We start from the raw sequence: 15852 nt of genomic DNA, 5'->3' as shown, positions 1-15852 counted from the left end.
CACCTGGAAGGATGTTTTATTTCCAAACTTACATTTTGATCGTTGCAGACATGGTCATAAAGATTTAATTGTATCGAGAAAAACTTTGAAACCAAGTTTTCAGGGGCTTTCAGTTCTTCTTAAAGTTGTTATCTTACAAGATGATTCACTTGTTTACCTGAAATCAGTTTTTGTTTACAAAAATAAACCTGTAGTACAAAAATGTTTATAAGTAGAAATGATTTTTGTATACAGAATCAGGTACTGTGAGAAATGAGACACAAAATCCAATTTAAAAGATTTAAGTTGAAACGTACTTACATATTAAGGATCTTCTCTTATTTTGGTTTTCGCTACAGCTACTGTAATTATCACCAACATGGGAACGAAGTTGAGTTTTGTTGAGGAAGTTAAGACATGATGGTGTTACGGAAGTGCTGGTGTTAAGGAGAGCCAGTGCACACATGATTTCTCAGCTGTGCCTCAGAGTGAGAATCGACTGCTGTACTTGGAAGGGGAGTTTCCTTCAAACATCATAAATGCTTTGACTCTCATTGCTCACTAAATGTAGTCCCCAAGGAGACACGAGACTTTGTATAGATAAATACAATACTATCAGCATACAGTATGTTGTTGGTGATGTGCATGAAGTGATTCATTGATATTCACTTGCGCCACACTGATGAAAAATTGGTCTCATAGCTAGAAATATATACGTACAATGAAAATATAATGACAATTCATCATATGGCAGCAATGCCCAACCCACCCAAAACAAATACCGGCATAGCAGTCCATATATAACAATATACATAGCAAAATAAGCACCATTATTCACCTATAATGCATACTGAAACCCTATCCAGTGACTGAATGTCACTCTCAAAATCACCTTCAGATCCACAATAAAAGAAAACTATATGCATAATTCATTTTTATATATTGGTTTCAAGCTTCTGACTAACTGCAAGCTTTCTTGATGATTAATGGAGATAACACCTGAGCAAGAACAACCACTATTAGGTTAAGTCGTTGAGGTAGAACAAGAGGATCTGAGAATGAATGGTGCACGAGTTAACCGATTAATATTATCACTTATACCTGTTGGGAACCAACTGTGACCCCCGTAGACTCAGAACTCTGAACAGAAATGTGCAAGTGATATTTTTGCAGTAATTTCTCTGTACACTGTCAATGCATTAGCAGGCAGCACAACACCGGGACTGGCAAGAAGCCTTTTTTTTTTTACACAACAAGGGAAACATAAATGTCAAGCTTTTCTGTGACTGCTGCTATGGCTGGTATGGAAATGATATACTGATATAAATATCCATCTTATATTAAATAATATTATTAAATATGCTGATTTTTTTGGGCATTTTTACATTTATTGGATGATTTGACAATAAAGACAACATTAGAACTGGTAACTGGTTTTAATGCTGTGGCTGATCGGTGTACAGTCGGGATAGAGTGTATATAGAGTGATTAAATGTATCCATCTCCCATCATTGCCCTCAAATCCACCACCACCTCTCATACAAAAACCACGCTCACACACATTTCCTTACCTAGACTGGTGGGCTTGATGAGTTCGTCCAACATGTCATAGAAGGGGAGCCTCTGGAGCTTGACATCTGGATGGACCGGATGCAGCGTGGCTGAAGTGGGCAGGTGGTGCGTCAGCCCAGTCAGCTCATGTTTCCCAGGGCCGAGCATTGAGAGTGGCAGTAAGGCGGCAGGTGATGGGGCTCCGCCGTGACCAGCATGACCCTCATACGCCAGCTGTGTCAGGCCAGCAGGCAGAGCGGCGCCCCCTCCTCCAACCACTCCAGCTGTGGCTGGGTGGTGCGGTCCAGGCATGGCCAGCTCTGAGTGGGATACCATTTTGGCGGGAAAGCGTCGTCGGTAGAGCTCTTTGATCTTCATGTGCACAGCGGGGCTGCAGCCGGTCTTCAGCAGGTGCAGCGCCTTGGTCAGAAGCTCATGTTTGCGTCCGTGCTTGTTGCGCCCGGCGTACCCCAGCAGCACCTGCAGCTCCGACACCCTCAGGCTCATCACCATTTGCTGTGGTGGGAGAGGGGATGAGAAAGAGGATTGGAAAAGTGGCCACAGAGCGTGTAAAAGATGTGCTCAATGCAACACACAGACAGAGCTACAGATTTATGAGGCCAGAAACCATCTACTGTTTTGTGTGAACGCAGCGTTATTCTCAGTTCGCCTTGGAACACTAGGGTTCTCTGGGGACAAGCAGGGGGAAGTCACTGCGGAAGAAGACATTTGGCTGCTCTGCTAGTCCTTCTGCCACTTTCAACCTGATCAGGTATGAAAATAAAATGGATGGACTGAATATTAAATGCATAATTGGATATATTTGCATCAATAATTTTTGTCTTATTAGGCTTGACGCTGGTGTGTTGCCTCTCAACAATGCCAAAGGCAGAGCAGAGTCTCTCTGTACATTAAGGTACCTTAGCTCAGCACATTTGGCAGTTTGCCTCACAGATGTTTTAAAAAAAGCTACACACACACAGTGTCTAACACCTGTCCTAATACTACAGACACCACTCACACTGAGAAGCAGTGGACTCGATGCAATAAGTTTTCATCTGTGTTGGAATGAGAATTAACTTTAACCAACAAAGGATTTTCCCGGGCTCAATGTGAGGCCGAGGTGGTATCTCCCAGGAGGCAGTGGGATGGAGTAGCTGCAGCAAGAGCCTGGGAAAAAGCACCGACTTTAAGTTCATCTTAAGGTTGGCCAAAACTACAGTAAGCGCTTGCAGCTCTTCATCTAACCAGACCAATTGTCCAGATGTATCTGTAAAACCTAACAAAGAAAAGCAAAGACAGTTACACCCCCAGTGACTCGGAAAAAGAAAGAAAAAAAAAAACACTTAGGCAAACTCAGATTTAGATAGACAGAGAAGCAAAATTGAACTTACTGCATCTACAGTAACTAAAGGTAATCAAAAACTAAACATCATGGTTCATTGATACTGGAGAGTTCTCTTGAGCAAAGCACCTTTCATTGTTTGCTCCAGATGACTGAGGACACTGGGCGAAGATCCCAGGTGTCAATTTAAGTGCTTCAAGTAAATGCATTCAAAACATCACCTCAATAAACACTGATTTAAAAAACTAAGATGGCTTGCAAGGGAATAACCTGAAGTCGGGAAAAATCTTAATTATTATTTTTTCTCAAATTTCACCAGAATTTAATCGTCATTCAGGGTAAAGCCAAAGAAAGCACATGTTCCTTGAATTAAAACAGGCAATGACGAAATTTCTTTAAATCAAATCAAAGGCATTTTTAATAGTAGCAATCAGCTACCTACAGTCATTTCAATCTTAGTGTGGGCTTCACAGCAACATGAAAAAAAGGCAACACTTTCATATTATTGTTTTTCCATTGTTCTCTGAGACAGAGCTGAGCAAACAAAGACAGAACAGAACAAAACAGTAACGCAAAAGTGCTTTTATCTTAAGGTGGAGGTGGCTAAAAAACCAGAATTCAAATGAAGCCTTAGCTCACTAACAGCATCCATCACTAGCATCTACTAACCATGTGGACAGTATATGAAACATTATAGCTACGAGACAGACCCTAAAGGAAGCCAATCTTAACTGCATTACACAAGCCATAAACATGGACACATACTGTAAATGCACATTGTAACCAGCTCTGTCTCCCTTGTGACTAACAGACACACACACACACACACACACACACACACACACACACACACACACACACACACACACACACACACACACCTACCTACTGGATAGACCTTTAACCATGTCTTAAACAAACCTCCTGCCTTCATCTCCTTTAATCACAGAGCAGGGATTAAAAACATCACAGACGCACACAAACACATGCCCCTTCAATGACAAAGCACACAAGGCTTTTAGTGCCCAATGTGGCAGTTTCCATTAGGCTAATCAATTATATACGCATATGGTAGTTACCACTGTTATGCACAGAATACGTTTGGCGTAGAGTCCGTACAACCGATTAAACCCTTATGCCTTGATTTGTTTTATATAATGAGTCACATTCTTCCTGGGTTACTGTGGGGTTCTGCATTCAACTGACATTTAAAATGACTGCTGTATGCAGTTTTTTGTGCCCTAACCATACCGGTGGCTTTTTATACTTGAAAAATGACATGAAACACTGACATGCACAATACAAAAAATAAAGTTAATGCATAACTATCTGAAAATGTACACCAAATCCACATCTCAAAAATAACCTTCATCACATCTCATTAGCTCTCGTTTTACTTCCTCCAAGCATTCTTTCATGATCTTTTTTGCAGGAATACTGCCAAGTCATTATTTTGCAGAAGACAGAAATGAAGCCTATTCTACTGCCTGCCCTACTTTGCCATGTGTGTCAACTAAGTGTTAAAAATAACCAAAACAATACTAAAACTACTTTCATTTTCTTGCGAGTGGCCCAGGTGTGAAAGAAACCTCTTGCTCTGGTCCAACCACAGAACTGTGTTATATCAATACAAATGACGTATTAACAGTAGTTTGGAAAGGAAGTGAAACCCTCCTAAGTGTTGCAGTTTACTGTAAAACGTGTTCCAGATCTGTACTTCTAGCTTTCAGTGCCCGCAAGTGCAGCAAACCAATATGTGCTTAAATAACAGCACAACAGTTAAACTATCTAAAGCCATCCAAAAAATATATGGTAAAATGTTGGGCAAAACAAACCATGGTTCTGTTATGTAATATGCTCATTTAGATGATACATGAATAGTATATATTTATTATATTTATATAATATTTATTCTTTTACATAAATTGAATAGTGAAATATGAGACTCCTAAATAATTTTTGTATGACAGAAGAAAAAAATTAACAAGCATGATCAGATGAAATTTTAAAAAAAGTGATAGCAAAAAATGTCCATTACAAGTTCCCAAGAACCAAGGTGACATCTTCAAAAGTCCTATTTTTTCTGACCAACAATCCAACACCCAAAGACATTCAGTTTAGTGTCACGTGTGACAAAGAAAATCATAAAATCCTCACATTTCAAGGCTGGAATCAGCAAATATTGGCATTTTTGCTTAAAAAAATGACTAAATGATAGTTGCTGATTAGTTTTCTGTTTATCATCTAATCGATGAATGGACTAATTGCTGCAGCTCTATTTTAAACTCAAACATATTCCCGTTCCTAACGAAGAGGAATAAGAACGCTACCAAATATTCACATCTGAGATGCTTAAAAAAATACTAAAAAAAAAAAAAAAAGAAATCAGCTGATTTTCAGTATTGCTGTAGATTAATTTTCTGTCAATCAACTAATTGATTAATTGAATTAATTGTTTCACCTGTACTCACAAGGTTAATAAAAGTTCAGGTTATGGAATGTCCCATTTTATGGGGTTGTTCAGTGTCTGTACGGAAAGGACCATTTTAGACAATCTCCAACCAAGGGCCAGGGCCCCAACCAAGCTTCACACTGCTCAATGTGACAGAGCAGAGGCTGCCGTTTACAGACCAAACACTGCAACTTCTATACAGCTGCCACATATGCATCGCCATGCAGACACACGCACCGATGTTTCCATCACTTCGGGGGACATAACATTGGCTTAAATTTCCTGGAGACTTACGCTGTATTCACACAGACATTTTGCCCTGCGTTAAAACGACGCAATGGGCTATATATGTTGGCTGGTTGGGTGAGACAATGGATTACGATCCCATAAGTCCAGTTAGAGGAATGGATTCATGTATTTAAGTGCTTGTTAGACGCCAAGCTAACTGTTAGACAGAAGAGCGGCTTGTAATACTCACAGACAGGATTTTACAACTCAGAAGGGTTATCACGACGGCAACTGTTTTGACAATTTTAAGGTAAACAGCAGAAGTACAGCGTTCACAAGCAATGCGCACTTGTATATATGTGACTGGCCAACGCAGGGCCTTGCCGGATGTCGTAACGCTGCGTTTCAGAAAAAGTTGCACCAGATTTTGCCCCAACCTCACACTTACTCTAACCTTAAACCTTCTCGCTCCCACAAGACAGTCAAGCCACCACAATGTGACAGTGTAAACAGATTCATGTCACATCAACAGGAGGAACACGAGTACACGCACACAGGTATTAAAAAGTGTATAAAATCCAGACGTAATAAACCAGTCAGGGCAAAGACCCGTCCTTCTCCTTTGTCACAACAGACATATAGTGAAGGCAGATTCAGGAGGGCGGATATCCATAATTGAATATAATTCTGACGCCTTCAGTCTGAACAACACAGCAGTTACAAAAACACATCAGTCAAATACTGACAGCTCCTACAGCGGGACGATGAAGCTCAGTCACAGGTGCAGCACGCAGGCAGCAGCTGTCTCCCTATGGATTTTCAACATTTACAGATGTTTTTTTTAACGGAAAAGTAATTTTGATAATTCAATATTATTCTGTTCAGTATCCCTAGACTTGGACAGCGCACAGGGACACAATAACGCACACACACAGAGTGTATTGTATTGGTTTGGCCGAGGAACTCTCCCGTTGGCGACATAAATGACCAGTTCCATGAAATATGCATGTGGAAGACAAGAGGGGGATGTGAAAAAATGATGACACTGGCTGCCCACCATTTCTCTCAAAGTCTCCAACACACACACACACACACACACACACACACACACACACACACACACACACACACACACACACACACACACGTCCGTGCACACGCGCATGCCAAGCCCCCCACCCACTCTCTATGCAAAGCAAACACTCACAAAAGAGAGGCAAATACACACAAGCACAAACACTGGCTCGCATAAACCTGACACACACAAAAAAAAAAAACCACACACACACACACACTCTTCCACCATACTGCGGATGTGTAACATTCCTCTGGCTTCACAAAAAAAAAAAAAAGAGGGAAAACAAATAGAAGAGAGAAAACAGTGGAGCGGGTGCTGTTGGAGGAGAGATAGATGAACAGCTCATTGTTCTCACTATCTCCTCTGTCCTCCTCTCTATCAGTCAATCATTCTCTTTACCGGGACAGGTGGCCCCCAAAGTCCTCCATCCTCCTGGTCAACAGCCACTGAAATAAATAGCGCTCCCAGCTTTGTTTACGGAGAGATTTATTTGACAAGACATGTTTTTGTTCATCCTAAAAACTGTCACCCCATTTTGAGAATCTACTACACCCCTTCATGCCTCTAAACAGAAAGGAGGGTGCTGTTCTTCAAACACAAGGAGAGCCGAACCTGTTGGAGTTTCTTCCAGCAGAAGACGATGGACAAGTCAAAGACTGAGCCGCACTGCTGGCCAATCACGGTGTGACGCTGGTTGTGAACGTCGTATCGTCGGTTCTGGAAAGTTAGCGAAATGGTCGGACACATGTAGCTGTGCTGCTACAGCAAAATCCTCCTGCACTTCAAAATGAAACAGTAGCCTGATGAAACAACTAACTTGTGCCTGAATCACTGGTTGGTTTAGCCAAGACAATGATCAAAAACAATGAAACGCTTTCAAATAATATCAAAGAGGCATTTTGACATTATAGTGTCACAACATTAATAGCCAATGTGGCAGATGTTGCCTACTGATCTCCTTAAGACATCACAGTGAAAATCATTCTAACGTTATAACTTAAAAATGAACACCTCTGCTTAATTCTGAAACACAAAAATTAGCATCCTAGCATCCTGAAAAGCCAGGTTTCAACAAAGCCCGTCCGTGTAAGAATGAGCGCTATATTATATTGTTTTACTGAAACAACTTGACACGCAGGTGCTAAGGCAAGCTGCAACAAAGGAGGTGACAGAGGGAGAGAGGACACAACACAAAGAGAACAGAGGTAACAGGGGAGTTCTTAAACACAAAAACACACAGCATGCAGACCAGTGTAGGTTTTTGTAAGCCAAAACGGAGATTTTAAGCCTTAAATTTACCAGCTTAGGACATTTTACACCAATATATGTAGAGCATATTTAAATGACAGTTATTTTCCCAGAGAACGGATGAGGATTCACTGTCACCATCAGAATGATATTCTCGTCAGAGTCGAAAGACTCCTAAAACATAATTTTGATCAACATGTGATGCTAAAACTGAAACCCATAAAAACCCAGAATGATGAAATTGGTTCATGCAGGTAAACCACTGCACCATCACAGGGGCAAAAAAGTTCACGTCATATTTTACTGTTGTCACTAAATGACTCGTGTCGTCATTTGGCTGCAGTGAGGAGGAAATTCCATCCTATCACATGTGGACAACACACACTGGAAATCATCCTATTCTTATGACAGTATCTTGTGACCTTGTGACTTAGCCCTAATACATTTGCATGATTGTGCACATTTATCACCAATTTTAAAGACTCCAAACAACTACTGCAATCTTTATATTCTGACACATGATATGTCCATGTTGTATCAGGGATATATTTTTTTTTAGATGATGATAACTCTAACTTCCATAACCACCCAAGGAACGCTTTGGCCTTGGCAGCACTACTTTAGGTGTGTTTTGGTTTGTACTGGACTCAATCTTCACACAACCATCACAAATTATACATTGCCTGAAAGCTCTAAGTCTCCTGATTCTATCTGTGCAAAGCATTTTAGGATCCCCATATCACTGCAGCAGCTGTTGACACAGAATAGGTTTGGACTTGCGGCTATGGCTCTGAGGTGTTTTCCACAAACAAGGTACAATTACAGGCCTTATTCTCCCTTCTTATACAGAGAAACCCTAACATTTCTACCATGTTTGTGCCTCTGTAACTTTGGTTCAGTGAGTCTCATACTATTTCTGACTTTTTGGTTGTAAAATTTAAAGTGTTACCTTTCAAAGGAGACCAGGGTTATGATCGCAAGTGTCTAAGATCAGTAACCTTTTTATTTTGGGTACATTATTTTCAGTGTGGTGCACAAAAATGGGGGCCTGTGTTAAGGGGTTAACTTGACTTTAACTTGCAGCATCTTGTGTTTCAGCAGCATTGTTTCTAATTAACAGTCCTGGAAATAAATGAAGCTCAATTTACTTCAATTAATTCAATTAAAACGAGATGGACAGAGAGAAACAATTATTACTTCTGCCATCTCAGACTCAGGCCCCTTTTTTCACCTTTAGTAATGGTCTTTTTCAATGCAGGAATTTTTTAGGTAAACTTTTGAAGAATTCTCGAATATTATCTACTTTTCAACCGCAGGAATCAAGTTCCAGTTTTGGTTCCTGGGCCGTAGTTTCTCCCCTCAAAAATTCCCTGCTGATGAAGTACTTCCTGACGACCCGGGCATTACCCAGGTGGAGCGTGCAGTGCTGAATTTTGCTGACTAGTCAACAAGTCTTGTGTTTGACTTGTTGTAATGTAACTGCACTTCTAAAAGGTTTTATACTTGTTACCCCTAAACAATCTAGGTTCATACATTTGATGAGGCGTGCCTGCTCTACCAGGATTGTTGGGCCTGAATTAAGTTTTTAGACCACTTTTCTCATTGATCAATTTTATGCTTACTTATGTAAATGGGATTATTCGATCCTACATTGAATTTATGAAAATATCTAGGCTGAGTATATGTGTAACGAAGGTATATAGCTATTAATTTTTGTAACCATGCTACCTGCAGAGGAAATGACATGGCACTCAGTGGGGCAGGTGGTCCCATCAACTCTATGCAGCTGTGAAGGTATGACAGCTACAAATGTTGGATTTTTCACCAAAAGTTAGCACAGCTGACATCTTTCCAAAAAGTTTTGAGCAGATGGAACAGAATCAAAATAAAATGCTGTTTCATCTCCACTGGCAGATCAAGTAAACATTAAAACATGCCAACCCTGTGCTGACATGTATTTTATGACAGATTAGTCATAAATAAAAGTCCTATAGATACTGCTCTGTTCTAGATTCTGGCCCGGAGTATAGCTGTTCTCAACTTTTTAGTTGCAGTACTGTCTAATGTTTGTGGAGACACGTTCCTTCTTCTTTCCAAAACATTTGCAGCAGACTCTGTCCAAACTAACTAAGATTTGAGAAAACAAATGTTGGGCCACAACACTGGAATGTTGTCACTTACAAACCCTAATATCAAAAAGTTCTAACCGATTTCCATCTCATTGCCGGGTTAGTCCTCAAAGCTGGGCGGACACTGTGAATTTTATTAATCTGGTACGATATTTTAATCTGCTTTCCTGCACGGCCAGAACCTGCAGCTTCTCTGCTCACACCGTGCGGGTCAATTAACCTGCTATGATGTGGAGCAAGCACTGCAGCATTAATTTGTGCAATTCTAAAGCTGAATTTGCACTGGTGGCTTTAATGGTTAATTTATGTTAATTATGAGTATGTTGCGCTTGGCTGAATGAACATTTTTTAATTTTATTTATTTTATACTTGAGGGTATAGAGATAATTCTTGCGATGCGGCATTAGTGACATTTGTGTTAGTTATTTTTTGTTATTTATTTTTCCTTATTGACAACATGCCAGCATTAAGTGTGCCGTAACTCTTACAGTAAGAATTATGAGCAATTTCGCACATAAACACTGTCGAGTGTTTACATTTTTAAAAATAAATGACAAAAATGTTATTTTAGGCTTATCATTCTTTCGTTTTCACTGCTGTACCTAAAACTTCCCTCACCGTGACCCCAAAACGTAGGTACATACCAAACTGTAAATTTTGTGTACTGTAGCACAGCTAACCAATAACCAATATATCAGCTTTTTGACAGTCTGTTTCTGATATCCATGTTTCCAAGACCTCATCCACAAGAAGCCAGCTAAATCTGAAAATGCATGTTTTTCTCTCTGTTTTGGCCCTCTGTCTCTCATTAATCCAACACAGAGCTTTTCAGAAAAGACGAATGAGCCGAGACGGTTCCGACATGGCCGGGGCTATGTGGCAGTTAAGTTAGGGAGCCTCTCTGATTTAAACATCAGCAAAGCTGATCACAAGTTGCACTTCTGCAGCGTGACCACGTTACTATGTACCCTGTTGTTTTTGTGTTTCAGTGTGGACAAAGACATGTACAAATGTCCAAAAGCATGTAGTGTGGAGGCACTGCTAAATGGCTTTTACATAATTAACTGGTTTACTGTGGACACCTGTCTGTTCACTTTGAGCTTGAAAAAAAACCAATGGTAACTACAACCTTATCTCTCCCAATTTGTTTGGTAGACCAGGGTTTCTGCAGGGTTTACCAAGTTAAATTTAAGACTTTTTAAGACCTTCTGGGGGCTTTTTTGAGGAAACTGAATTCTGTGCTTTTTTAAAGACTTTTCAAGACCTGCAGATACCCTGTAGATTCTTGTCAGACTGGAGAGCAGTGTGCAGGGTAATAATTTTCTATGTCCGGAGCTGGTGAGAATGACGGATGGAGGAATGAGATGATGGGGGATGGGGAGAGAGCGAGAGAGAGAGCAGCTGAGCCTCCAAACCAAATGAAATTCTCCACAGCTCCAGTGAAAACACAGGAGGGAGGGGCACGGAGGATGAGGGAGGATGGGAGGAGGGTGGCGAGGCTGGAGGGGGCAGCTTAGATGGACACGTTATCAGAGAAGTAAAAGATCCACATTTCTGTTCTGGTCGGGCTGCTAACACTGCACTTTTGGAAATGTATTTAAACATTGTGACTACACAAAAATAAATGGTGCTAGGCAGATAAACATGGCATAATTATAATTTATACAATACAGCACATCCAGGCTGATAAAGCGTCTGATGGTGACAGACAAACACAGTATACAGAGTTGTTAAGTGGGAGAAGCTGCTGGAAGCTTGCTGCTTTTTGGCACATTGAATTCCACTTTCACTATTCTTTTAATAATATAATATCTTGTTCCTGTATATTTAACAATACATCCTCTCATGCTCTGTCAGATTGGATTGGAAGCATCTATGAACTACCACCAATGTTTTCTTGGATTAAAGTCTGGGCTTTGGCTGGGCCACTTTAGGACAGTAAGAGACCTGTCCTGAAGCCACTCGAGTGTTGTCTTAGCTGTATGCTTTTGAGTCATTGTCGTGCTGAAAGGTAAAGCGTTGCCCCAGTCTCAGCTAGCGTGCACTCTGGGGCAGGTTTTCTTCAAGGACCTCTGTATTTGCTTACATTAATCCTTCCTACAATTCTGAACAGTCTCCCTTTCCCTGCAGCTGAGAAGCTCCACCTCAGCATGATGCTGCCGCCACGCTTCGCCGTAAAGATGGTGTTTGAAAGGGTTAAATTTTTGTCTCATCATACCAGAGAGTCTTTTTCATCATACTTTCACAATCTTTTAAATGCCGTATGGCAAACTACAAGAGGCCTCTCAAATGCCTTTTACTCAAAGTGGCTTCCATCTTGCCACTGAAGGCCATAAAGATCTGATCGATGGAGTGCTGCTGAGGTGGTCAGTCTTTCAGCACCATTCTTCCATCTCTGCAGAGGACTTCAGAAGCTCTGTCAGGGTGACAATTGGGTTCTTGGTCACCTCCCCCACGGCGGACTCTATGAAGAGTCCTAGTGGTTCCAGAATGATTTTATTTCACAATTTTCAAGGCCACTGCGCTCCTAGGAACACTCAAACCTTTAGAAACGGTTTTATACTATTGCCCTGATTTTTGCCTTGCCACAATTTTATCAGGGAGGTCAATGTGAATTTGGGACCTTAGACAGACAGGTGTGTGCCTATTTCCAATCAATTCAATTTGCTGCAGGCGGACTCCAATCAAGTTCTAGACACAATTCAGGGATAGTTGAAGCAAATAAGATGCACCTGACCTTAATTTGGAGTGCCCCAGCAAAGGGTCTGAATACTATAAATAAATACTCTAAATGAAAGATTTAAGTTTTCGATTTTTAATAAATTTGCAAAAATATCTAAAAATGTTTTCACTTTGTCATTATGGGTTATTGAGTGTAGTTCAATGGTCAGAAATATTATCAATTTAAAATTAAATCTACAACACAATAAATGTGCAAAAAGAGAAGGGGTCTGAATACATTCTGCAGCCGATTTTCACATTTGGGAAGCTGGAACCAGAGAATCCTTTTTTTCCTCTGACAATCCCAGTGCATTAATTGATAAATTGTTGCAGGTCATTTATACTAAATGTCATCTTAAGCTTTAGCTTGCTGTTAGCAGCACACGCAACATTTTTGAGTTCGGTAATTGAATGTTTTTTACCCAAACACATCTTTGGAGTTGTAATTTAGTTTCTCCTTTTACTTTGTAAATTGATGAACCAGTTATATTCTAAAACAGTTCCCGATATTTTGTACTGATGATTCAACCGGGAGATTTTCATGTCTGCCCAAGCCTCGGGAGTGCTCCAAATGTCAGTAATCTAATACTGTCAAAAATCGTGGGACTTTTACTTCAGGATGCCTCAAATAACACCCCCCACTTCTCAACTCTAGTACAGCAATATTTTAAAAACAGAGCACTAAGCTAAATATAGCTTGTTTCCATCATATGTGTTATCAGGCACAGGGAGACAGAGAGAGAGTGTGACACTGCTGCATCTGTCAGAGGCTTAGATGTTATTAAAACACCCATATACACACACAGATTACTAAAACATGCAAACACACTCTTGCAGTCTTGGTCTCCCAACACTCACACACGCACTCCAAATGACCCTTACCTCTACCGTAAACACACACCTGTTAGCGCCGCTGTGCTGCAGCTCAGAGCAGTCGGAGTGCAGTGGGGACATAATGATGGGAAACATGCAGCAGGGAGGCCTGTTTGATGAGGAGGGACAGCTTGGAGTTGGCCAGTGCCGAGCCGCCCTCGATGGACTGTTTTATCTGTCAGGAGAAACACTGGCCTCCAAAACTGCAGAGTTTCTCAGAGAGCCCTGGTCAGTGCAGGTTACTACTCTCACTTCTGTTATGATTTATTTTCCAATATTCATCTTTTATTTCCCTTGTTATGTTAGGGACAACAGAGATGGTTCATTATTTTTCTGCTGTCCTTTATTTTCTGTTCTGTTTTTTTTTCCACCCTTTTTTGAGCTGAGATGTTTATTGCCTTTTTTTTTTATTTTTCTACATCACCTGAAAAGATTACTTGCCAGAGCCCAAACAATACACTGGCTCAGCAAATATAGCTTAACAGATACACTCACTGAGCACTTTATTAGGAACAACTGTACACCTGCTTATTCATGCAATTATCCAATAGGCCAATCATGAGGCAGCAGTGCAGTGCATAAAATCATGCAGATACAGGTCAGGAGCTTCAGTTAATGTTCACGACAAACACCAGAACGGGGGAAAAATATGTGATCTAAGTGACTTTGACCATGGCGTGATTGTTGGTGCCAGACAGGCTGGTTTGGGTATTTCTGAAACTGCTGATCTCCCGGGATTTTCACACACAACAGTCTCTAGAGTTTACTCAGAATGATGTGAAAAACAAAAAGCATTCAGTGAGCGGCAGTTCTGCAGAAGGAAATGCTTTGTTGATGAGAGAGGTCAGAGGAGAATGGGCAGACCGTAGTAACTCAGATAACCACTCCTTACAACTGTGGTGAGCAGGAAAGCACCTCAGAATGCACCGCACGTCGAACCCTGTGGCGGATGGGCTACAACAGCAGAAGGGTTCCACTCAGGTCAGCTAAGAACAGAGAGCTGAAGCTGCACTGGGCACAGGCCTAAAAACTGGACAGTTGAAGACTGGAAAAACGTAGCCTAATCTGATGTAGCTCGATTTCTGCAGAGGCAGCAGATGGTAGGGTGTAATTGTGTGTGTGTGGGGGGGGTTTGGCACAGTTTCGACCCCTTCACACAAATCAATCATTGTTTGAATGCCACAGCCTATCTGAGTATTGTTTCTGAACATGTGCATCCCTTTATGGCCATCGTCTAATGGCTATTTCCAGCAGGATAATGCACCAAGTCACAAAGCAAAAGTCATCACCCAATGTGAAACCAATAGAACACTTTTGGGATGTGGTAGAACAGGAGATTGGCAGCATGAATGGGCAGCTGACAAATCCTCAGAAGTTATGTGATGCTGTCATGTCATATCAGAAAGTGGGGGGAAATGCTCTTCACAGTCCCCCAAAGCCATAGTTGATGTATTCAAATGTTATGGTTTGTGCAACCAACTGTGCAACATTTAAAGATATCAATTTTACTAACACAGAAACACACCAGAGAGTTTTGGTAATATTTCTTAAACAATGAAACAGTTACTGTAATTGATTATCAAAGTTGATGCTAATTAATTCTTTTGTTCAACTAATCAGTTCACTGGGTAATCATTGCAGCTCTAATCAGTACTGACCTATGTTTCAATAAGAAACATCAGAGATGGGAAGTATATTTATTGAAAAAAAAATTTAATTGGAGTTTCATCTGTTGACATGTATAGTTTATTGTAGTTCGGACTTTTGTTAGTTTTAAAGGACACATTTTTTTTATATTTTAATCCTATTTTTCTTATCTCTAATCTATTATACTTTTTCTGTATATGTGCTGTTGCTTACAGTTGTTACTAAGCCAGCATGTACATTACTGAGATCCTGAGACTGAACCAGCTAAATGCAATCTAGCCATCATTTATTTTGTTATTTACACCTCTGCTTTTCTGTTGTGAAATGTATTGAGCGAAAAAAAGGTCTACTTTTGAAATTTTTATCAATTTTTTTTAATCTAACATTTAATTACACTCAATAAAAGGGGAAATTACCACAGACAAGAGCAAACAGGAAGTTCACATATGTACAGTGCACACACGCAAGTTCACTATGGTTATCATGCGAGGTGCTTCAGTTCAACTCTGTGCACACATGCAAAAGGCAGTCACAAAGACAAAGTGCATGCATGCCACAGATCTGGCACACAAACAGTTAGCATGCGAGGGGGAAAATGTTC

The 15852-nt window shown here is 40.6% G+C and overlaps 1 protein-coding gene across 3 annotated transcripts in view; it reads right to left on the bottom strand.

The window, feature by feature from the left end:
* Nucleotides 1-15852, bottom strand: part of LOC120800904 (E3 SUMO-protein ligase PIAS1-like) — a 50880-nt gene that overhangs the window by 22527 nt on the left and 12501 nt on the right. For 2 of the 3 annotated variants that reach the window (XM_040147750.1, XM_040148643.1), the window contains exon 2: nt 1551-2046. In XM_040147750.1, the coding sequence (XP_040003684.1) occupies nt 1551-2046 (496 nt within the window). Of the gene's footprint in view, nt 1-1550; nt 2047-13632; nt 13661-15852 lie in introns of those variants that run through there. The other variant, XM_040149451.1, reaches the window with a different exon arrangement.

This window comes from Xiphias gladius, chromosome 1 (genome assembly GCF_016859285.1).
Source record: "Xiphias gladius isolate SHS-SW01 ecotype Sanya breed wild chromosome 1, ASM1685928v1, whole genome shotgun sequence".
NCBI classification, from domain to species: Eukaryota; Metazoa; Chordata; class Actinopteri; order Istiophoriformes; family Xiphiidae; genus Xiphias; species Xiphias gladius.
Note: the sequence above shows the minus strand (reverse complement) of the source record. Positions and strands in the feature narration are given on the sequence as shown.